Below are 25,533 nucleotides of genomic sequence, written 5' to 3'. Positions count from 1 at the left end.
TTAAGATCAATTCTATTTTGAGAAGGCAACTCATTTCAAATTGTATTTTGAGCACCTCCAACCCTAAGGCTAATCTTCCACAACTGTATCAGAAAATGTTCTGTTGCTATTCATAGGGTTCTTATTAGAGTTCTGGTGTGGCGCTGTGGGTTAATGCATTGGACTGTGAGGTTGGTTTGAACCACAAGGTCGGTGGTTCAAGCTCATCAACTGCTCCTAAGAAACCCTATACAAGGTTGCTTGGGTTGGAGCTGACTCAATGGCACATAAGAACAACAACAACAACAACAACTATTCAGAAGTGGTCCGCCTCTCCTTCTTCCTATTCTGTCTTAATCTGGAAGCTGTGCCGAAACCTGTCCACCATGGGTAGAATTAAAAATAGTGATGGCATAGCTTCCAGAATCACAGTAACACACAAGTCACTATAGTATGATAATCTAACAGATGAGTGCTGGTAATTATCATTGGTTGTTAACTAACCTCAAGTCAATCCCAACTCATAGCAACTCTTTACAAGGTTTCCAACCAGTGGTTGATGGGTTTGAATAAACAACCTTGCCATTAACAATCCCTTGCTTATCCTATAGCTCCACACGAGGGCCCGTAATTACTATGTTGTTGCTGTCAAGTGCCATGGAGTTGATTCCGACCCATAGCGACCCTGTATAGGGTTTCCAAAGAGCAGCTGGTGAGCTTGAATCGCCGACCTTGCAGTTCAAACGGCTTTGCAGTCTGGTGCATTAACTCACAATGCCATAGCAGTGGATAATATCCATCAGTAGATGGTGCACATAATGAAATACATTGTTTGTGGCAATAAGACACCTTTCACTATCCCAAAGTGGAGAGAGGCAGTGGTCCTTAAAGAGAGGGCCTGTGCATCTGGTGGGAGCACTGGTAGTACAGTGACTAAAGTGTTCAGCTGCTAAACAGAAGGCCAGTGGTTCAAATCTACCAGTCGTTCTATGAAAAAGATGTGGTCATCTGCTTCAGTAAATATTACAGCCCTGGTAACCCTACAGGGCAGCTTTACTCTGAGAGGGTTGATTTGAGTTGAAATTGACTCAGTGGCAATGGGTTTAAGTACAATTGGATGGGCAGGCTGTGAATGTGATGTAACAGCACAGATAAGACAACAGCTACAGTGTGAACTCTTTAACCAAGAACCTGTACACACATGGAGAAGCTACCAATCTTAAGAACCTATTAATTATTTTCAAAGATACAAACCAAATTTTGACCACACATTGCCCAATGAATGCCTGAGTACTAGACAGGGTACAAACAAACTGGTGTTAAGAAATCACACTCACACTCACTCACACACACACAGGAAAGCCTGAATAATGAGCACTGATCTAGCCCCTATTGGGGCTAGGGCTGAGTGAAGTGGCCAGCTGGGAGGTTTGAGTGGACTCCCAAACTTGTAACTACTACCCATCTGACCTAGCTTGGATGGCCAGTTGACCAGAACTTGATCCAAGAAAGATAAAGATGCTTGAAACTATGAGTAAGTACAAAATTGCTACTATTTTATGAACTAGACTTTTACTTATAAATGCAGTGACAAAATTCTGGGCTGATAGTAAAAACAAATGTATCAAAACTGAGGGGGCTACAAAGGCATGAAGAGTCCTGTTGCGGCACTCTGGGTTAATGTGCTGGACTGCAAGGTTGGGTTCAACTCCAAGGTCGGTGGATCAAGCTCATTAGCTGCTCCTCAGAAACATTATTAAACAGGATCACTATGAGTCAAAAGCTTTGCCTTTCGAAAATATGTTGCTATTTGACATAAGAAGCATATTGCATACCTGATCCATATCCAAAGTTGTTTCTATCATTTCCTGAAACTTGGAGAAATCAGAACGAAGATCAATAAGAGGAGTCACAAAAATGGCCAACAATAATGACTGGTGTTTTCCTAAAAGAAAGCAAAAATAAAATGTTCTATTTTTTTTTTTAAGAAACAGAATAGTACAGGTCATACTAAGATAAGAAGCATCATTCGATCCATAAGCACAAACAGTACCACAGAGGTCACCAACATTATTATTTTCTCAGGGTGCTTTCTTAAATTCAGTGTTTAGTTCTCATTTTATAGGAGGAGAGATGATCTGGCACCCAAAGTTGCTACTAATAAAACACCGTCTCCCCTGCCAATCTGTAATCTCCTTCACAAAGAGAAGTGCTGATGCTGTTACGTGCTATCAAGTCGGTTCTGATTCATAACGACCCTGTATACAGTTTATTCTACAGTGCCACACCAAAATTCCAAAAGGGAGAAAAGCTGATAAAAGTTACATCTAAGTGGATTTCATTTCTTTGTACACTTAATAACCCAACATCAAAGCCATTAAAATAACACCTTATATTCCTAATTCCCATTAATAATATTGTACTTCACTTGATATGAGGTTACACAATGGAACTTTGCCTGATGCTATGTAAGAGTATTTGGACTCAAACATACCAATAATCATGAAGAAAATGGCTCAGGACCATTTTCATATAACAGGCAACGTTTTGTTACACATAAGTTCACCATAAGCTGGAGCTGTCTCAACAACTAAGAACAATTTGAGTATGGGCTGAGAAATTATTTTAAGCAAGAGCATATACTGTGAAGGACATAATTTTCAATTAAGAGCCAGAAACCTGGATTATAATCCCAGCTCTGTTCCTTACTGACTCTGTAAATCAGTTCCTAACCTGTACAGTGGGAATAATAACAATAGCTATTCAGAAGTGGAATAAATAACTATATGCAAAAACTACTTACACATAAAAGATCAATAGAAATTATCAACAGTATTATTATCTATATCGAGTCCTGGTGTGGCATTATGGGTTAATGCGCCAGACTGAAAAGCTGTTTGAACTGCAAGGTTGGCAGTTCAAGCTCACCAGCTGCTCCTTGGGAACACTATACAGGGTCGCCATGGGTCGAAAATTGACTCAACGGCACTTAACAACAACATTATTATCTATAACAACATGAAGCTTTTTCTGGTCTCCAATAAATTGCCTTGGAATTCTGTGAGTGATAGCATACTACATTTGCTCCAAAGCAACAGTTCCCAATCTTTTCCAAAAACTTTAGTAATTTATGATTTAGGAAAATGATGAAAACACGAAATCAGCAAAATTATAATAAGAATCCATGTCTTATCATTAATCACGAAAGCATCTCCATATATTTAGAAAATAGTACATATGTGTGAAACATTTAGACAGTCTATAAACAACACTTTGCCCACATACTGTCTGTTGTGCTACGTCTGGTTCTTTATTGTGAATTAGCTCAAAGACTATTGGTGAGCAGAAAAATGATGTCAACAAAAATACAGAAGTGGCACTGGGTCATGCATGATTTTTTTCCTCAGTCTTTTACTATTTTATATTACATTTTACAGTAAAATCTGGCAATGTATTTGGCTTAATGGCCACTGTTCTTTTTATTACATTAAGATATTTGGTAAAACATAGTATACATGCAGGTTTTATAATATTTGCCAGCATTTAAATTTTTTTTTTTTTTTTTTACTGAATTGCTGTACCTCGTTCACATTCTTAATTTTGATAAAAGTGAACTCTATTAAAAGCAAATGCCATAAAAGACCTACATATCAAAGGAGGAAGCAAGAGACTTAAGAGTCAAAAGCTGTAGGGAAGCAGCTTACCTGTCATCTCAGGAACAGTGAACCCTAGGACCATCAAGAGGGAAGAACATGAGAGGAGTTGAGAATCCTAACCAGAAAATTAATGATAACAAGTGACAGTGGCGGAGGCAATGGCTTAGAGGTATAACAGCAGTATATTATAGGACCATAGACTGGGAAAAGCAGTGTGTCTATGGACAGGAGCCTGGCTTACAAAATGTGCCCTTGGGACATTTAAATTAGTATGTGTACTCAAAAAAAAAAAGGGGTGTGTGTGTGTGTAACAGAGGTAAATACTGTTAGCTAAGGGTGCATGGAGGGTTAATCATTACAATGATCTGCTGAATGCAAAAATGGTGATCAGTCCTGTAAGCCTTCACTCACTCAATACACAATCAAAGTATTTAAAAACAAACAAACAAATATACAAGGACATCATCCGTTTAGACTGTCAAATAGGCAGAAACCAGTCACAAATGCCACACAACAGTCTTATTCTCACCCACTGGCTTCTCAGTCTCCTTTGGGTTTGATAATTTTCTGGAACAACTCACAAAACTCACAAGAGTATTATACTTAAAAGTTTATCATAGTGAAAGGATACAAATCAGAATTGTCATAAGGGAGAGATGTACAGGTAAGGTCTGGGAGCGTCCCCAACACAGAGCTCCATGTTTCAGAGACTGTACTATCCTCTCGGATGCATAGATGTATTTCACCCACCAGGAAGCTCTCCAAGTCTCCTCTTTACAGCTTTCATCAGCTAGTCCTACAGGATTGGCTAAATTACACCTCTTTAGCCTGGTTGGTATCAGCCTTCCAGGTGAGATTTTTTTCTGCACAGATCAGCCCCCATTTGCTACACAAATACTCCCATGTTGCCTGGAAGTTCCCAACCGAGGCATCCCAATTACTATAAAGGTTATTTCTCATGAACCAAGTAAAAGGTCACCTTTTGTTGGGTAACTGAAAATCTTGGCCCCACAGAATTGTTCTGCTCTGACCTACTTCTGATAGAAGGAAGTAGGAGTGAGGTCCAGAGCAGAAAACACAGGGCCTGCCCACTGTCCCTGACCATACTCCAGTCAGATATCCAAGTTCTGGCTGGCACTACAGTCCTGCCAGATGCCCTCACTGTAGTTAGCTTTGCCTTTCCCAGGATCTCTTGTGACCCTGCCCACTGCTATCCCTACAAAAGGCTCTTGTAAATTCTGCAGGAAGCTAAAACCACCCAAGACCAGCAATTTTGTTGATGGCACAAACCTGTCTTTTCCTTTTGCAGTTAAGATCAGACTTGCATCTCAGTATTGTTTAGATATAACACACACATATGCGATAAATCAAAGTAGGAAAGGGGGTTAAAAAATAAAAAAAGAGTCACTTGTAATACTGGGTGCAAATGCCATGGAGATTTATGAGGGCTACTTTCTTTATTCCACCACTATCTATCACTTAAGGGGCATTGGTGGCGCTGTAGGATAAGTACTGGACTGCTGACTACAGGTCAGCGGTTTAAACCCACCAGCTGCTCAGAGGGAAAAAGATGAGGCTGTCTGCTCCCATAAAGATTTATTCTGAGAAATCCTACACAGGGTCGCTATGAGTCGGAATCAACTCAATGGCAGAAGGTTTGGCTTTGGTTTATATGTTACATTTGTCATATTGTGGTGGCTTGCATGTTGCTGTGATGTTAGAAGCTATGCTGCCAGTATTTCAAACACAAGTAGGGCTACCCATGATGGACAGGTTTCAGTGGAGCTGCAGACTAAAAGATTAGGAAGAAGGACTTGGCGAGCTACTTCTTAAGATGACCAATGAAACTGCTACAAAAACAGTAGCAGTACACTGCCTGATACTGTCACAAGATGGGCCTCTCGGATTAGATCAAATTCCAAACCAAACCCACTGCCATCAAGCCAACTGCAAGTCATAGGGACCCGAAAAGACAGAGTAGAACTGCTTCTCAAGGTTTTCAAGACCAAATATCTAAAAAGGAAAGCCTAATCTTTTTCCCACGGAGTGGGTAGTGGGTTTGAACTGCCAACCCTGAAGTTAGTAGAGCAAGGCTTATTAGTCTACTGCACCATTAAGGCACCTTTTCAGGTTGGAAGACAATACACCTGGAGCAGAGCTGCCTCCTCAAAGCAGAGTCAACCTTAATGACAAGGATGTCGAAAAAGTGTTCAAGACCTACATTTGCTGATATTGTATGATTCAAAACGGGAAGAAACAGCTGCAAACACTTATTCATAACAGAAATATAGACTGTATACAGAAAGAAATAAATGAATCTAGGGAAAGAGAAAAGTCAACTCAACAGTAACTAATTAACTGGTTGAAATACCCTTATCAGCATGGTGGTGGTGGTTATGTGTCATGGAGTCGGTTCCAACTCAGGGCGACCCTGTATAGCATTACCAAGGCTGTAAATCTTTACAGAAGCAGAAAACTTCATCTTTCTCCCATGGAGCCGCTGGCAGTTTCAAATTGTTGACCTTGAGGTTAGCAGCCCGACTTATAGGCTTAAGTAAAAGAAGAACCGCTGCAAGCTTTCAGGATATCTTAAAACAATGGCAAGACAAAGCATCTAGAACTCCTTTGAAAACCATTCATCATTTACTAAATACAGCAGTGTCCAGTATTTTCAGCTATCACTCTAGCATGTTCATTCATATTCTCCCTCCCACATTCTCATCCTCCCAAAAAGAAGTACCAAGTGCCTACTACATGACAGAAACAGGGCTGGTACACTCATTCCTCATCCTCATGTTGCTACATTCTTGCGATAGAGGTTGGTGTAGTACACATAGCTATTAAATGAGCAAGTAAAAAGAAGTGGTAAATATTATGTGAAAACACATGACCAGGTTCAGGAATTACTCAAATTTAGAGACAAGAAAGGCTTCCTCACAGAAATGACTTAAAGGTGAAACCCAAACATGAGAGGAATAGAAGAGGGAGGGGAAAGTGGAGCACAGGGTAGGAAATAGGGAGGGGGCAATATACAAAAAGGAGGAGGGAAAGGGAAGAACAAGGTGGATGGGAAAACAATTAGGCAGGTTTGCTTAGCATAGGCTAAGCAAGAGAGAAGCAGCTCTGGTAGCGCAGTGGTTACGAATCGGGCTGCGAACCTTAAGGTCAGCGGTTCGAAACTACCAGCCACTCTGTGGGAGAAAGATGAGGCTTTCTACTCCCGTAAAGATTTACACCCTCGGAAACCCTGTACAGGGTCGCTATGGGTCGGAACCGACTCGACGGCACTTAACAACAACAACAAGCAAGACAGAGATAAATGATGTATGCACAACCTTGGACAACAGGTTATCTGGGATACAAGGATTGGGACATGGATGGAATGGGCAAAAGGGGGTAAATAATGTTAAGATGCTTGGCTGTCTTTTGAATGTTGGTTTCCTTGGCATACCATTATAAAATAGACACCTGAGGGGGAGAGAAAGGAATAGCCAGAAATATCACCATAGAAAGCTTGTAAGTCCATCTTCTGCCTATAATTGATTGGAATACCTAAAATGGGGCTACAACTTGTCCAGTGAGGGAGGTGCCCTGTGGAGTCTCTGCATTACATAAGACCATAGTTGAGCCTCACCCTGCATCTTTGAGGTGGGAAACTTCCACTTGAAAGGACAAGCAGACCAGCCTGGAACAGCTAGAAGAACAGAAGGTACTTCTTGAAAGAAAGACTGACAGGAAAAATACAAAACAATAACGAAAGTCTGACTGTTTACTACAAGAACAAGCAAGCTGCTTGCCCAGGAGACATCAAGGCAAGTGGTCGGGTCCCCTCAGTGCAAACCCGCTTCCAAGACTAAGACTCAGTGGGAATACATAAGCAGACATGCACTCTGAATGGTGACCACGTTTGCCACCGATTAAGGGGAAGTGAGGGAAAAACAGCAATGAATATGCAAGCTAAGTCCTACAACATTCAATAGACTCCTGTTATCCCAAGTGGCAATACCTGGGGACTCTTGGGCCCAGAGTCAGTGACATAGCCACAGAGGACTAGAGTGGAGAGTGAAGCATCCAGCTGATAAGAACAGAGGGCATATGCATAAGAACACTCACACTTGCAGATAATACCCACTTGACCTGGCTTCAGTGGATGATCAGAGTTCAACTAGAAGAAGAAAGAAGAGGAGAAAAAAAAGAGTAATCTAATGAATGACCTACACCTATGGATGTAGTAGCTCAAAAGAGAGAACAAACCTTTACAGAGAGGATCATTCCCACCCCCTCCATACACAGAGTAGACAAGAATGGGCAACTTGGACATTGGCTACCAAAATGGGAGGGCTACAAAGGCAAGAAGTGACTGGCTTACAAGCTTTCAAGAGGGAGCCTAGATCCAGAGGGTGTAGAGGAAGGTAGACTCTCCACTGAGTAGTATCCAATCTGTCTGGTTGGGGCTGATGAAAAGAGATGGGGATAGGTCTCTTTTGGTACAATAGTGAATAACTGTTATCAGGACTAACTATGAGGGTTGCAAATGTAAAGATAGATGTTTTGTAACAAAAGGAAGGAAGTAGTTGACTTTGCAGCCCAGGAGCAAAGATCGCTGGGACCATCAAGGATGAAGAGCGTAGTGCGGGACCCTACCCAGAGAAGCAGTGATGCCAGGGATGGAGGCAGAGATGATAACGTGGAGAGATGGAGCTGCTGGGGACTGCAGACCCGGAGAAGGAGAGGGGCTGTGTGCTGATGACCGGGGGGCAGGCTTGTAGGGTATACCCTTTGGTTGGTTGATGATGCATGGAGGGGATTATAATCATGGCAATGAAACGATGTACGATAGATGAATGTAAAGGTAATGTTCTCCCATGTAAACCAACACATAATTCACAAAAAAACATTTAAAAAAAATAACAACACATGACCGGGATCAGGAATTGCTCAAATTTACAGACAAGAAAGGCTTCCTCATAGAAATTACTTTTAAGGTGAAACCCAAAGATGAGAAGAATAGAAACTAGGCAAGATAGGGAGGGACAGGGGTCAAAGTTCAAAGGAACAGCACATACATATACAAAGAAAGGCCTGGAGATGAAAGTAAATGGTAAGAAAAAGACCTTAAATTGTTAAAACTTAACAAGTTCACTTAAATTGACCCACATAACAGTGTTTTTCAAACTGTGGGCCTTTGTCCACTAAGTCATCAAAAATTAATGTAGTAGATCTCAAAATCTCAATTAAAAAACAAGTAGTGTTTTGTTTTTAATTAAATAAAATAGAAACTGTGTGAGAACATCACTATAGTCCTGGTATAGTATTGCAGGATATATACTGGAATGCTAACCTCAAGGTCAAACCCACCAGGCAGGCCTGGGAAACCCTATATTATATAGGGTGGGTAGAATTCTCATGTGGCAATAGTCAGATAGGCTGAGTGGCATTGGTCTGAGTATTATTTCTCCCATTCATGAGTTCACTCCTCCACATGTTACTTATCTGTTACCTGCTGGGCTCTTTCAGGCTTCATTGCTTGCAATCCCTGGTTCTTTCCACCACTGTCAGCAGCCAACTAGGACATAGGATCCCTGCCTCTTCAAAGAAGCCTTTCCTAGACCCATCTGTGGCAAAGTTGAGGTTGCTAGGTAAATTGTCTGTAATTCAAGTTACTGGTAATTATTGGTAAATGTTTTTTCTCTCAAACCGTAACACTAGTTTTAAAAAACTGGAAGTAACTGGAAACAGCTGGCAAAAGACAACAAGACTTCCTAATCAAATTAATTGAGCAAGAAACACTAGAATCACAATTAACTAACTATAGGGCAGTTCTGAAAAACAGATTGGAGGCCCCTCCTTACATATGTCCTCCTGTCACTAAAACCCAAAACCTAATACCAGTCACAAGCTAAATCAGCAGACATTCCAGATAGTCTCTACAGGTTAGGAAAAACATCCTAATAAACAAAGATAGTATTAACATTTCTCATTCTATGAAAAATTTTGGCAAATGGTAACAAAAGGATGTGAGCTTGAATTAACCACGATTTAAACAGTTTATTCTATGGCCTCATTCTCTTGCCCAAGTTTCAGGTAAATTCCGTGTATGAATAATTCTAATCTATACCTTTATTAAGTATAATTAAAGTTTATCTGATCTTTTAAATATTTGTAGAAAAGGAGTGAGGTACATGGACTTATTTACTATGTCTCTTCTAGCCACAGTGTTTGTAACTCCCAAACAATGAATGTGGGACCGTGTAAATCGAATATATGAAACTCTTAACATAAGGATTGGCCAGTTTTACCATCCCGCTAGATATAAAATGAGTCACCTCAGAAGCAGTAACAGGGAATCTTATGGCCATCAAGAAAGAAAAGTCACTAGAACAGCGCCATCCTTTGAATTCTATATCCCTACACAAGAGTAGCAGAGGCAGCAGAGCCAGAGCAGATAACTTCCTAGACCACCGAGAAAGTAAAGCCTACAATGGCAGAGGCCAGGGGGGCCGTTGGCTGAGTGCTGAGGACCACAAACAAACATGCCTGAGGTATGGCTGAAACGAATCACTCTAAACCAGAGAACTGCTGTATCTCCTGACCAGGACCTACTGTATCCTGAATTCTTTCTGATCTGAAGTGTACTGTTACATTCCTTAATACAACTCTATAATCCTGAGTATGGTCTATGAGTTCTGGGTAAACACTGCAGCGGATTATCAAACCCAGCAGAGAAGTAAATAAGAGTGCTGTGAAGAGATGGTTGGTGCCAGAATAAGAAAACAAGAAGGCTGGCGGTGGAGACATGTCTGACCACCACCTACTAGAAATCAGTCTTGGGCTGGTAATTCTATTTACCTCCTTGTGCAGCCAGAGGAGATCTGACAACGCCTCCATGAAATTTTTATAAGAATTTAAAAAATCTATGTAGGTAGAAAATAACTCATATTAATATGAAGCTGCATCCTTAGCAAAGAAATGAAAGTGTGGATAAATCAGGGGAAAATATCAATATAATTCTTCCCATATGATAATGCACTGGATTGCAAGGTTAGCTTGAACTGCAAGGTCGGGGGTTCAAACTCACCAACCACTCTTTGGAAACTCTATACAGGGCCACTATGAGCCGACTCACAGGCACTTAACAACAGGAACTGTCATCAGACACTGTGTGTATCTTCCCTGTGCTCTTCCTTTATGATTTTCTCTTTTCAGATTCTGTGATAATGTAATCCCTTTTGTCATAGGCACTTGTCACTTGTTAAGTAGAGGCACTGCTCCCATTTGCAAGTAATACTTTGTCAGACACCACCCTTTTCATTGATTGCTATTGTCACTCTGACAAAATAGCCCCTTGTTCCCCTATGCAGCCTTTCTCTTCTGATTCCAGTGATTATTTGTGGTTGTTGTTAAGTGCAGTCCAGTAGCTTCCTGGGTTCCAACCTATAGGGACCCTGTATACGGTTTCTGAGGAGAGCTGGTGAGTTTGTGGTTTAAACCAACCTTGCAGTCTAGGGCATTGGCCCACAGCGCCACACCAGGATTACTTAGGAGTATCTTTTCTCACTTGTTTGTCATGATTATTTTTCCTTCCTCCTTTACCCATCACTTATCGTTATTTTCTCATTTCATCTTTGAAGGTCATAATTTTAAATGTTTTCTCTCCTCTTTCCAAACTATTTGGATCATCACCTTCATTACCTTCCATCTTCATCGTCAAGGACAAAAGTTCCTGCATCACAATGACATCCTTGGACCAATTGTTAGATTTATCTCATATGCTTTGCTTAATTCCCAAGATATGTTCTGTGAAACAGGACGTCATTAAGTGATTTGGACATTATGTGAACACCATATTAAAACCTTCCGGCACCCATTTCTGGTTGTCCTCACTGCTACTATCGCTGCTGCTACTAAAAGCTGGAGGAATGGGCAGTGGAGTGGAATGAGAGGAAGCAAGCAAGGAAGTAGTAGAGTTTGTCTCAACCTACCTGCTGTTCCACCCACTGAATAGCAGGAGCAGCCCAGGACCCACCCTCTGCCACCTCCACCTGTCTGCTGGCCATACAAAGCCCCAGAGCCATGTCCTCTGCCTCACCAGTGCACCAGGACTCTGGGGCTGGGGACTTTAAAACCATTAAGGGGAAATGATAAATTAAAGGACAGTTCTTTTCCCTCAAAAATAAATAAATAAATAGAAGCATCTTATGGAATAGGAAGTATATACAATCAGGTATTAACTGAAAAGAGGTTAAGTGACACATAGCTCTAATCTGTCCTTCCACTGAAGTCACCCTGTACACAGATAATAAATATTTCCAACAAATGCATTAACTAATCACCATAATAAAACACAAAGTGCCATTGTTGGTGAAAGTGCAATGAATTTTTCATGTAAATCTTGTGACTGGAATTGTTAAATTATCACAACCTTCCTGGAAAAGTAATTTGTTAACACATACTATTTGCCTTTAAAATGCAGGCTTAGAGGGGGGTCTAAAAGGATAACAAACTATTAAGTAGCTATTCTTCTAGAGTTGAGATGTGCATTGACATTTCTGCATTATTGCTTTTATAAATAAAGAAAAACTGTGAGAGTAAAAACTTGCTTAAGGTGGAAAACTGACAGAGAGGGAAATCTCAAATATTTTCCAGTAAAAGTGATAGATAAGTGGTAAGAACGCATCCTGTCAGAGGTGGGAAACTTGTGAGACTGGGAAAGGCAAGGTAGGTCTGTTGTGTCCCAGCTCTCACAGGTTTCACTATTAAAGAGAAAATACATAGCCCAGTTCAGTAACGTTGTTGTTAAGAGTTGGTTCCGACCCATAGTGATCCTGTACAGGGATTCTGAGGCTGTAAATCTTTACAGGAGCAGAAAGCCTCATCTTTTTCCTGCAGAACAGCTGGTAGTTTTGAACTGCTGACCTTAAGATTTGCAGCCCGATTCAAAACCACTACACTAGCAGAGCAGTTTCAGGAATTGTGCTAACAGAAAATGAGAAACAAAATCAAAGCACCAGAGAGGTGTACAAACCTTTAAAAGTTTCTGTAATTTCCTGGAACTTTAAAGTAACAAATATATGTTAGCTAAATATAAACTATAATAAATAAAGTTTAATATTTAAAATAAAAAAGGTTCAACAATACAAACTGACAGTACTATATACCCATTCCTTACTAATCAACATGGTTAGGGGTTCCAAAGACCAGGTCCTTATGCAAAAATGAGTGTTAACAAGAAAATTGAGGGTGACCACATCATTACAGTTGCCAAATGACATCATTACCCTAGTGCCAAACCACTGAGAATCATGGCCCAGCTAAGGTGACAAACAACCATAACCACCACACCTAGTATTACTCCTGCCTCACATCTCAGCATTCATTGCTGACAGACGACGTACATTGTTAAAGTGCAAAATAGTCAGACAGTAGAATTTTTCCTATTGCAGTAGACATGAATGGTCGATAAGATCGTTGAGAACTGGAGAAGATTTGTTGTTGGTTAAGTGCCTTTGAGTCGGTTCTGACCCACAGCGAGCCTATATAGGGTTTCCAAGGACTGCTGACCTTGTAGTCTGCAGTCCTGCTCATTAACACACAAATGGCAGGAGGGTTGTCTGAAATGGGCTGCAAAGTATTAACAGCAGCTGAGAATGAGTATGGCTCACCAGCCCAAACACTGTTAGCTAAGGTTGTTTACGGAGTGTACAGTATATACATTTTGTGTGTTCTTACACTGCTCAATTAATTTGGGTACAGTTTTCAGTATTATGAAGTGTTTCTTGAGGACAAAACTGCGCATAAGCAAATATATAATTAACATCATTGTTCCCTAATATGCCAGCCATGTTGGGACAAATTCATACTTTCAAAAACATGCATTATAGCAGGAATTTTGTCTAAAGACCAAAATGACATTGGAGTCCTGGGGTGGCACTCTAGTCCTCTGAGTCTGATCTGACTCAATGGCACTGAACAACCACAACAAGCAATATTATCTCAGGATGACATAATATCTATCACTCATGTCAAACTTCTGAAAATAACTTATATTTTGCTTTAGAAATAAAGATAAAATGTGTTCTAATATTTCCAAAATAAAAATTTAACCTAATTTTAAATAGCAACCCTCATACACTAAAGTTGAGCATATTCTTTATTAGCTACCTTTCCAAAGTGCCAAACAAACTGCATTTATATTAACTTCCCTTTAGAAAGGAAATTAAGCAACCAACAAATGTGATTATTTATTAGAATAATATACTATGTTATTTAAAGTTAAAATACAACAAAAATAAGTATAAGATGCTGTAGGAATGACAGAAAGAAATGTCTAACGCTGCAGAAAAGGCCAGAGAAAGCTTCAAAGACAGGGTAATATTTTAACTCAATCTTGGAAAGAGTGTAGACAAAGTAGTTAAAGATTTAAGACAGGAAAAAACATGCACAAAGAAATAAGAAAGAGCAAGGCATGTCTGGAAGCTAGCAGGAATGTACAACTGAGGCAAATCAAGTAGGTTACGGGAGCACAGGGGAAGCAGAGGGCAGCCAGGCTAGGGAATGGAGGGAGCTTCTCCCTAAAGGTGATGGAAGCAACTACTGCATTTTGAACTAAAGGGGAAGAACTGACATGATCAGATGTCTAAGCAAGATTACTGTGGCTTCAATGAGGACACAGAGAATGATGCTGTTGTGTGCCATTAAGTCGATTCTGATTCATAGCAATCTTCATGCTAGAGTAGAAAGAACTGAACTGGAGGGATTCCTCGGATATAATATTTTCAGAAGCAGAGTGTCAAGTCTTTCTCACACAGAGTCATTGGTGGGTTTGAACCACCAAATCTTTTGGTTAGCTCAGTGCTTAACCATTATACCACCAGGCAACGGGAAACAGCAAATGTAAGACATTTAAAAAGTGCATTAACCAGGTGATAGTGTTGCTCAGCATAATAGCTATAATAAAATCTATTATTAAAATATTTTGGGTGCCTAAAGGAACTGTTTTAAATACATATAAGGCACTGTTATGTTAAGTTTTGTTCCATTTGTCTGATATTCATGAGAAACAAGGAAGGCCAAGTCTATCTTTCCAAATAGCTATTTCTTACAAAAGAAATAATGATTTAGATGACAGTTTGTATCATTCAATACTAATCTACTTTTTTTTACACTGTTGCTGCCCCCTGCTGTCTCAGAATGCACTTTATTTTCCACGAATAACAGGATAACATTCAAGTTAGAATAAATGAAATTCACAAACATCACAAGATAGAACATATGCAACTCCTAGCAACATATTTATATATTTTTAAACTTTTTAAGTCATGATTTTGCTTTTAAAGACAGTCCATTTGGTTTATTTTTTTCATAAATCAGTCTGGTTTTCTTCAGACTAAAGAACTACATTGATATATGCAGAATGTTCTGTTGTTTCAACTACTTAGTTCCCAATGACCAGGGTCCACCAAGTGTCTCAAATGTCCCATATAAAAGTAAAAAAAAGAACAAAGCTCCACACCACACTGGGGAAAGGCACCCTGTCTCCACTTCCTAGCCTGAGTGAATTCAATTTCCTTAACTGGGCTTCAGTTGTCAAACCTAAATGTGAAGCATTTGATTTGGACAATATTATGACCTCTTGCAGGTCTATGTAACTTAAGTACAACACCAAAAACATAGGCAATTACTAATTTAGAGAACTCTCATCAAGCATACATATCAGGCCATGTATATGCAGGGAGGTTGAGGTAGACAGCTAAGTAACTCTTCAACTCCAATTCCTAACTTGACTGCTATCCAAAATGTTGGCAAGTTGAACCCATTGATTCTGACTCTTGGCAACCTATTATAGGATTTCTGAGAAGCTGCTAGTGACCTTGCTAATAGCAATCTAGTGTTTTCCTAAAGTGCCACACCAGAACTTGGAAATCCCATAGGGCAGTTTTTAACTCTGCTACAGAGACAATAGGAGTTGGGATCTACTCAATGGTACACAACAACAATCTTTACAGAAGCAGAATGTCTTGTCTTTTCTCCTTCAGAATTGCTAGTAGGTTTAAACATTTCAGTTATTAACCAAGTGCTTAACTGCTGTGTTACTAAGGTTCCTCAGAAAAGATTACAGCATGGAGAAAGTCATGTAGGTCAGTTTTAATGTATCTTCTAGGGTAATTATGAGCTGAAAATTGACTTGAAGGCACCTAAGGAGTCCTGGTGTGGCGCTATGGGTTAATGCACTAGACTGCAAAGTTGGTTTGAACGGCAAGGTTGGTGGTTCAAGCTCACCAGTCACTCCTTGGAAACCCTCTAGAGGATTGCTATGGGTCGGAACAGACTCGACGGCACTTAACAACATCATTTACCTCTAGTTGGTAGAAATAAACCATACATACAGCTGCTAACCAATAGGCTGGTAATTCAATTCCAGCCAGAGGCACTTCAAAAGAAAAGACTGATGACATATTTCAGAAAAACCAGCTTCTGAAAACCTCATGAAGCACCGTTCTACTCAGACATACATGAGGATGCCGTGAGTCAGTGTCAACAATATGACAAGTGGTACTGGTAAACTTACTGCAGGCAGCAGAAACATTACCCAAGGAATGTATAAAATTATTTTACCATTTCCCCTTCTTGGGGCAAAGGGGCTACATTAGCTTCTGAATATTTAATAAATCGAAAGTTACAGATCCATTCCCCAGAAAAAAACAATACATCCTCTCCTCACTTAGCAACATGGCCCAAACGCCAGATCATTATGCAAAAGTCGGAGTTAGGCTAAAATGGATGACCACACCAGATTATTAAATGGAAGATGATTTCACCTGCCAAATTTAATCATTGCATAACTGCCAAATTACATCATTTCCTTATCTTTACATAACTGTCAAACCACTGAGAAACATCAATGCTGACACAAACAGAACCATCAGAGCCACATAGGTGACCACATTACTGCCAGACTTACAGTTAATGCACAAAATAACCAGAAAGATTTTTTTTACTACTCTTGTACATGAGAAGTGTAACATAAAAAGATAGTTCATTAGGAGTATGTGTACATATATACAGAACTTTGCATAAAATTTCAAGAAGGCTTAGATGACCTAGTTCCAGTATTCCAGCTTAAAAGTGTCTAGAATTGTGTATGAAAACAGTGCAGAAATAAAACTTGGGACACAGGGCATTAAAGGGATGCAAAGAGAGGAAAAATCTATAAAAGAAGAAGAACACCAGGAGCAAACAAAGGTTTACAAGACTCCTGAGTTTTAGGAAGACCAAGATTGTCAAATTTTGCAGTGAAGTCCAGTAAGATAAAGACTCAACAGTATTTACTGGATTCACTTATCAGAGTCCTGCTGTGGTGGTCTTGGATAAGCACTGGGCTGCAAACCACAAGGTCAGTGGTTCAGCAGTTCAAACTCACCAGCTACTCCTTGGAAATCCTATACAGGGTCGCTATGAGTTAGAACCAACTCACCGGCACATAACAACACAGGTCACTTATCAAATGCCAGTTAAGTACTATGGGTCAGGCCTGAAACCAGCTGAGTGAACAGAAGACAAAGTGAAAGCCTTCAGAAGAAACAAAGAGAGGAGATATAATGGTACCAGAAGAGAACATGGGGTCTCCAGGAGTCATGCTCCATACAAGGACAACTAACAACATAGGAAGACACAGGGGAAAAGATAACTTAAAAATACATATAGCATAGATGTGAGCATTTAAAAATACTTGGTGGTAGAGCCAGGAGAAATTAATGAGAAGTAGAAACTCAGGAGTAACAGGGAAATGGGAACAGAAGGGAGTTACTAACTCAAGGCCAGTAAGTTCTCAGGATAGTAACACTTTCCAGTAAATTAAATATCATTATGTCCACATGCTGCTCAGATGACCAGCATACCATGTAAGGGAAGAGATGAAAAAGGTTCAAAATACCTGATGTATGTGATATGACTGAATTCTTTAAAAAGTCTAATTCCATAATTATTAATTGTATTGATCAACTAAATGTGACTCTGCTTAAAATTATTCTGTAACTTCACTTTAACTTGAATTGCTAAAAAACACCAGGACCCTGTCTCTTAACTTTCATAGGTGAGCTGTGAGGATTAATTCTAGCAGACTCAGAATTCACTTGCACTGTTTCACTAAAGGAGTACCTTGGGTATTGCAAATAGTTAATGCACACAACTGCTAACCAAAAAGTTGAAGGTTCAAGTCCAAACATAAGTGCCTAGAAGAAAGGTCTGGTGATCTACTTTTTAAAAAATCAGTAAAAAAAAACCCAAAAAACTCTGGGGCTGAAAGCCCTATGGATACACATGAGGTTGCTGAAATTGAAAATCAACTTGATGGCAATTGGTAACTTTTGTTAAAGTTCCTGACTGGCAATGATCCTTGGGTCAAGGCATGAACCATGGTTTTTAAGAGTTATTTCTGAGGTCCAGGCTATTCAGGGTGGTCAGTGCCAGCTTGTCAGCACTGTTTACTATGATTGATAATTTTGCACCTGGTTTCAGCAGAGCCCCAAGAAAGCTCTACTTCAGAGGATAGTTATATATAATGTATGTCTACATGAAAATCAAAGGGAAAAAAAAAAATTTTTTTTTTTTTCTCCCAAATAAAAAAAGCAAATACTATATTTTGGGCTCACCGGTTCTGAGGTGTTCCAAGCACACATCAATGCTTCCTGATCTGAGAAACCATCCGGCTGTGGACATTACAGAGAACAGGAGTCTGCTCACTGCCTCTCCTTGGACTCTTTTTGTGAGAAGTTTTTGACTGTGATGCATACCCTTACTTTAATTCTGCTGCTAAATTCTATCTTTTTCTGAGCATTGATTTAACAATCAAACCTTGATTAGCTGTCCACCATTAGTAAAATAAGAATATTCACAATATTCTTGCAACTGTAACATTCATTTCCGAAAAGCAAATATTCTATGCTGTCCTCCAACAATATTTACTAGTATAGCAGCGTGAACATTCAAGTCTCATGACTCTTGGTTTCTGCCATATAGCTATAGGTCAATACAAACCTGTTATTAGAGAAGTTTAAAATATCACATCAAGTGAGTCACTGGCATCAACTTTTTAAGGACAGTACAATTACCCAGTATACTGTAAGAGCAAAAGTAAACAAACAAAAGTTCTTTTGATACCTTCATATTTTTCCATAGCCTGTATAACATTTGGGAGTTGATTTATACCCTGGTAGAGCTGGTAACAGTTTTGTAAATTTGCCGCTTGTCTTTGAAATTTCTTGGCAAGTCGATTAAGATCTGGAAATCGACGAAGTAAATCTTCTTGTAAACTCTGCCTCAATTCTGCATCTTCTACAAAAGCTTCCACTAAATTTAACCTGAAATAAATTATAATAAAATTAATCTTAAGGATTTTAGTGTAAAATATTTTCAAATAGGCATATAAATCAACCCTGACAGAACTCAAAAATCTGTGTAATAGCCTGAAACCTTAGTTTGGTTTTGTTTTTTTAAAAGAGTGTGGAAAAATCCACAAAACTGTAAAGCAAATATTTCATAACAAACAATTCAATATTTAGTTTATTGAATTATAATCAATTGATATTTCTTATATACATACAAGAATTTCATTATTGGGACATTATTGTTAGTGATGAAGTCCCTCGGTGGTGCAAATGGTTAACATTGTTTGTCTACTACCTAACAAATTGGAGGTTTGAGTCCATCTATATATGTACCTTGGCAAAAAGTTCTAGTGATAAGCTTCCAAAACCTCTGCTATTGAAAACTGCATAGAGCAGAGTTCTACTCTGAACCACATGCAGTTCAGGATCCCATGAGTAAGAGGTGACTTGACAACAACTGACAAAACTGGATGCTGTTGACGCATTACCATAAATAATGATGTTCAACGAAATATAAGTGCAACTTAAGAATGCTGTCAAATCTAGTCGTTAGTCTATCAGTCTTAAAGTTTTTCATAATGCTTTCTAAAATTATGACAGGCAAAGAAAGAAAGAAATTATTTGATTGTTTCCTAAAGTTAACAAACATCAGCCTGGTTCAAGAACTAAACAATATGTAGCTCTGGTAGCTCTGAACCGCAAGGTCAGCAGTTCAAAACTACCAGCTGTTCCATGGGAGAAAGATGAGGCTTTCTGCTCCCATAAAAATTTACAGCCTCGGAAACCCTGTACAGGGCTGCTATGAGTCAGCAGGTCTAACCACACTACCAGACCTTGCCCCTTCATGATGGCGGATCAGGTAGATGTGTAGTGAGGAGATCGGTCAACAACAACATGGAACACAGGGCCAGGAGAGCTCACGAGATGGTGTTGGAACTCTGAAACAAATATAAAGGTATGTTTGGAGGATTGGAGGATCGGAGGATCGGAGGGTTTACTGCTGGGGAATCTGCAGGAGAATCCAGAAATCCATTATTTTCTGGATCAAGACATTCAGCTACTCCTGGAGCAGCCATCTTGGGAGAGAATATCTTGATTGTATCAGGATTGATAGTATCAGGAGAGAACATCTTGTTTGTATCTTGATTATATCACGATTGTATCAAGATTGGCATGGAAATTTAAAGTGACAGTATCCACATAAAACCAAACGGCCACCAATCGTCTGTCTGTCGTACTGTGGCGGATTGAGTTGCTGTGATTCTGAGGGCTCTGCCACTGGTATTTTAAATAACCAGCAGGGTCACCCATGGTGAACAGGTTTCACATGAGCTTCCAGACAAAGACAGACTAGGAAGAAAGAGTGACGAAGTACTTCCGAATCGCTAGTCACGGAAAACTATGAATAGCAGAGAAACGTTGTCAGATAAAGGACTGGAAGGTGGGAAGGCACTCAGAATGTGACTTGGGGAAAAAAATGCCTCCTCAAAGTAGAGTTGACCAGGATGACGTGAATAGAGTTAAGGCCGGGAGAGAAAAGTGCACAGAACTTCCATTTGCTGATGGGCCACAACTCAAAATGAAGAGAAACAGCTGTAAACATCCAATGAAAATCGGAACATGGAATGTACGAAGTATGAATCTGGGAAAATTGGAAGTTGTCAAAAATGAAATGGAACGCATCAACATCGATATCTTAGGGATTAGTAAGCTGAAATGGACTGGTATTGGCCATTTTGAATCTGACAACCACATGGTTTACTATGCAGCGAATTACAAATTGAAAAGGAATAGATATTCTAATTCATTATACATCAGTAGTTTTTCAGTTTTTTCCATTATAACACGTAGAAAGAAATGTCCTAACGTCAATACTTATTAAAGGACTTCTGGCAAGATGGTAGACTAGGGACACACACTACACGGACCCTTTAAAAAATATAGATGCTGCTGTTATTGTTAAGTGTCATCGAGTCTATTCCAATATGTAGATAGCCACCCTGTACAGGGTTTTGGAGGAGCAGTTGATGGGCTTGAACCACCGACCTTATGGTTCATAATTCAGTGCTTATCCTACAGCGCCACATCAGGATCCCCTACAACAAAAATAGGAGAGACCAAATAAAGCAGGCACAGATGAAAATTCTGGTACCCTGAATTTCAGAAAAAACGTTACAGAGGTTGATGGAGTTCTTGCTGGGAGGAGAGAGGCAAAATAAGGAGGCTGACTGACTGGCCAAACATTGCTCAACCATCTTGTTAGCAGATTTGGTGACAGGGAGGTCTGGCAGAACAGATTCTTTAGGGGGATGGGAAAGGTGTGATTTCTTCTATATCCCCAACACTTCTCTGGTGACCAGAGATGTGCCAGCTCCCACCCTCAACCACCTCTAACACGAACCTTCTCTACAGAGGAGTTCAGAGCACTTTGGTGCCTGGATTCAAGAGTGCTTGGCTCCAGACCAGCATTTCACCAGCTACCCTGCCCCCAGCTTCCCTGTGGGCCTAAGAGACACTGAAACCAGCTCTGCATCAGAGACATAAGTAACACTGAAGCCAATAGAACTCCATCTAAGGCCAGGAACTTGCTGTCACATCTCATCCATTTACATCGCATGAGCTCCTTGAATTGCAGGGTTTCTCTCCTGGGTTCAACAACTGCACTGTTAAAAATACGACAACATGCCCCACAGACAACAGACAATTGTAGCCAACATGGAAAAACAAAAGAGAATAGCTCAAACAAATGACCAAGCTGCAGAGACAGAAAAAAAAGGTAATGGAACTAACTGAGAAAGAATTCTAAAGACTGATATTCGGGTACCTTCACTGTATTGACAGAAAGATCAAGGAAAGCAAGAACACAGAAAAAATTCCAAAAGATTTCTGAAAAACACTACAAGAACAAACAGAAAAAAAATAAATACAGATTTTGAAAAACCTGCAATTCGAAATCAGTAGATTAATACAGGAAGAGACAAGCACAGAGAAAATAAGCAAAGAGTTGTTGGAAGAAAACATCATGAAAGCTGAGAAGCATACAAGAAGCTGAACGAACCCCAAACAGAATAGATCCCGAAAGAAAATCACCAAACATATTATAATCAAACTTCCCAAATCCAAACACAAGGCAAGAATCCTGAGAGGAATTCTGGAAAAAACGATGTTTCCTACAAAGCAGAACCACTATGACTAAGCTCCGATTTCTCAACAAAACTTAAGCAGTCAAGAAGGAAATGGAATGACATATACAAACATACAATAGCAGACAACAACCTTAGATTTTCACACATAACATGACCTAGAACTCAATCCACACGCTGTTGTTGTTGTCATTGTTGTTAAGTGCTGTAGCGTTGGTTCCAACCCATAGGGACCCTGTATAAGGTTTCCAGAGCGGCTGGTGAGCTTGAACCACCGACCTTGTGGTTCAAAATGACCTTGAAGTCCAGCACACTAACCTGCAGGGCCACACCAGGACTCCCAATCGAGACATTGAAGTATTTAAAGTAAAACAAACCTATTAAGACTAAAAATAGGGAATCAGAGATATCCATGAATAGTGAACTACAAATAAAAAAGAGGGATTAGTGTAAAGAAGTTCCAAATGGCAAGGAATTCAAGTAGATTTCAAGGTAAAACAGACTATGTTAAGGAGGGGAAAAAATTAATAAATTATTAATAAATTAACCTCAGAGAATAATAATACACTTGCCCATCAAAATAAAAAAGAGAAAAATAAGAAAGACTACTAAATATTAATACAATAAAAACAAAAATGACTAAAAACCCCACAAACAAAACGAACGCAGCATAGAAATGAAAGGACTCGGCGCCGCTCATCTACCACACCTCACATCAGACGGTCCATCTAGAGACCTTTATTCAGGGTGAGGAAGGTAACCTCTGCCAGAGAGAGAAGGTAGGAGGCGGATAGAAGGAGAGAAAGAAGAAGAGAGCATCAACTGGAAGGGAGGGGATTTATACAGATGCAACAGGAAGGGAGTGGTCATTGCTGGGGGATTTAGCTCTGGCCTATCAAAAGCCACGTTGTCCTTTAAACTACACACCTTGTAGCTTAGGGCGGGGAAACAGACAAAATGGAGTTGGAGGGAATGGAGAGGGAAGAACCGGAAGGTATTGTAACAAGAAAACTATGTGAAATAAAGAATCCAGCAGCACCACAAAAAAACACAGAAAAATTAATTCATACATATTGATAAATTACACTAAGCGTAAATGGATTAATGTACCACTCAAGAGACAACAGAACAGAATGGATTAGAACACAGGATCCTTCAACATGTTGTGTAGAAGAGACATATCAAATACTACACAACATTGAAGAATGATGATGAAACACCTCACAACATAGTTGAACCTGGAGGACATTGTTGTTAAGTAACATGGAGTCGGTTCTACCTCATAGCGACCCTGCACAGGGTTTCCGAGGCTGCAAATCTTTATGGGAGCAGAAAGCCTCATCTTTCTCCCGCGGAACAGCTGGGAGTTTCGAACTGCCGACCTTGAGGTTAGCAGCCCAATACGTAACCAACACGCTACCAGAGCTCATTAAGTCAAGTGAAATTAGTTAATCATAAAAGGATAAATATTGTACGAAACCAATGTTATAAAAAGTGTAAAAAAGGTTTCTTTATAAAATCTATGGAGCTCTGGTAGCGTAGTGGTTATGAATTGGGCTGAGAACTGCAAGGTCAGCAGTTTGAAACTATCAGCAGTTTGAAACTATCAGCTGTTCCGCAGGAGAAAGAGGAGGCTTTCTGCTCCCGTAAAGATTTACAGCCTCGGAAACCCTGTACAGGGTCGCTATGAGTCGGAACCGACTTGACGGCACATAACAACAACAACAATGACGGTTAAGGGGGAGACAGGGAGGGAAAATTATTCATTGGTTAGAGGATAGACGTGTTAACATGGGTGACAGGGCAGGCAACATACAACAAGAGGGAGGTTATTAGAGGAAAGATGAAGGTCGTGGGAGAAACAGGAAGGAATGAAAGAGTTAAAAGTGAATAGAGGTAAATACTGTTAACTGATTGTACATGTAGGGGATTCCAATCATTGTAATGAAGAAAGTATATTTGTTGACTGTAAAATTGATGATCTGCTTTTTAAGTCTTTACTCGATTCACAATAAAAACACTGGGGAAAAAAATTATATGTCTGTTGCTGCTGTTAAATGCAATTGAGTCGGTTCTGACTCATAGTGACCCTGTATAAGATTTCCACAGAGCCACTTGGAAGTTTGAACCACCGACTCTGTGGTTCAAATGAACCTTTCAGTCCAATGCTTTATTCCACAGCACCACACCAGGACTCCGTATTACATGCATACAAATATATAAGTAAAGAAGGTTTCAATTTTTTAAAAAAGTTCACTCTTAATATATGTGATATACTGATATTTTCTAATGTATTTAACTTCTCAAAAATGTTGGATTTACATGAACCACAGCTTCCTCTAACCTGAGACTAGAAGAACTAAATGGTACCCAGCTACCACTACCAACTACACTGACAAGACCACTATAGAAGGTCTCAGTTAGGATGGGTTTAAAGAACAAAACTGAAAGCCAAAAAGGACCAGACTTACTGGCAGGAAAGAGACAAGGAAGACACTCTAAAAGCCACCTTCCAGTCAAACAACAGACAGACTTAAATGACAAGCAATGTGAAGAATGTGCTTCTCCATCCAGTTGATATGAAGTGAGGGGGAATGCACAAGAACACCCAAACTTGTAGACAGTACCCATTTGACCATGGCTTGACGATCAGAACTTGAATAGAGGAAGACAAAAAAATTTTTTTGGATAAAGGAAACAAGGGTAAATTGCTACCATTTGATGAACTTGACCTATACTTATCGATCTAGTAGCTCAAAATACCAACTGAGAGGGAAGGAGTCTTCACATTTTCAATCCTATCCCCTCCGTAAACAGGGTTGATAGGAACAGGCAACTTAGACACTAGCTACCTAAAATGGGGATGCTATAAAGGCACAAAGTGGCTGGCTTACAAGTTTTCAGGAGAGAATTTAGTTTCAGAGTGTGTGGGGGAAGGCAGAATCCCCACTGAATAGTTTTCATCTTGTCTACACGGATGTGGTGAAAAGAGATGGGGATAGGATTCTTACGATTCAACAGTAATTGTTACCATGACTAACAGCGATTGTCACAACAGTAAAGGTAGAAGTTTTATTAACAAAAAGGGGGGGAGTAGTTAATCTTACAGTACAGAAACAGAGGACCCTAGGACCATCAAGGAAGAAGATCATAAGGGGAATGAATGTGGAACCCTATCCAGAGAAGCAGTAACACCAGAGATGAAGGCAGAGATGATGACATGGAGAGACAGAGCATGAGGACTCTAAACTCATGGAAAAAGAAAGGCTGTGTGTTGGCTGCCAGGAGGCAGGCTTGTAGAATGTGCCCTTTGGTTGCTTAAATGATTATATATTCTTGAGGTTTTTTGTGTACATCCCCCTCCACCAC

At 39.8% G+C, this 25,533-nt stretch overlaps 1 protein-coding gene across 1 annotated transcript in view; it reads right to left on the bottom strand.

The window, feature by feature from the left end:
• Nucleotides 1–25,533, bottom strand: part of MSH2 (mutS homolog 2) — a 126,503-nt gene that overhangs the window by 41,577 nt on the left and 59,393 nt on the right. The window contains exons 7-8 of the mRNA XM_006839430.1: nt 18,795–18,994; nt 1,815–1,924 (exon numbers count right to left, since the gene is read on the bottom strand). Coding sequence (XP_006839493.1) covers nt 1,815–1,924; nt 18,795–18,994 — 310 coding nt within the window. The remainder of the gene's footprint in view (nt 1–1,814; nt 1,925–18,794; nt 18,995–25,533) is intronic.

Source organism: Chrysochloris asiatica, unplaced genomic scaffold (genome assembly GCF_000296735.1).
Source record: "Chrysochloris asiatica unplaced genomic scaffold, ChrAsi1.0 scaffold00024, whole genome shotgun sequence".
In the NCBI taxonomy this organism is placed as follows: domain Eukaryota; kingdom Metazoa; phylum Chordata; class Mammalia; order Afrosoricida; family Chrysochloridae; genus Chrysochloris; species Chrysochloris asiatica.
Note: the sequence above shows the minus strand (reverse complement) of the source record. Positions and strands in the feature narration are given on the sequence as shown.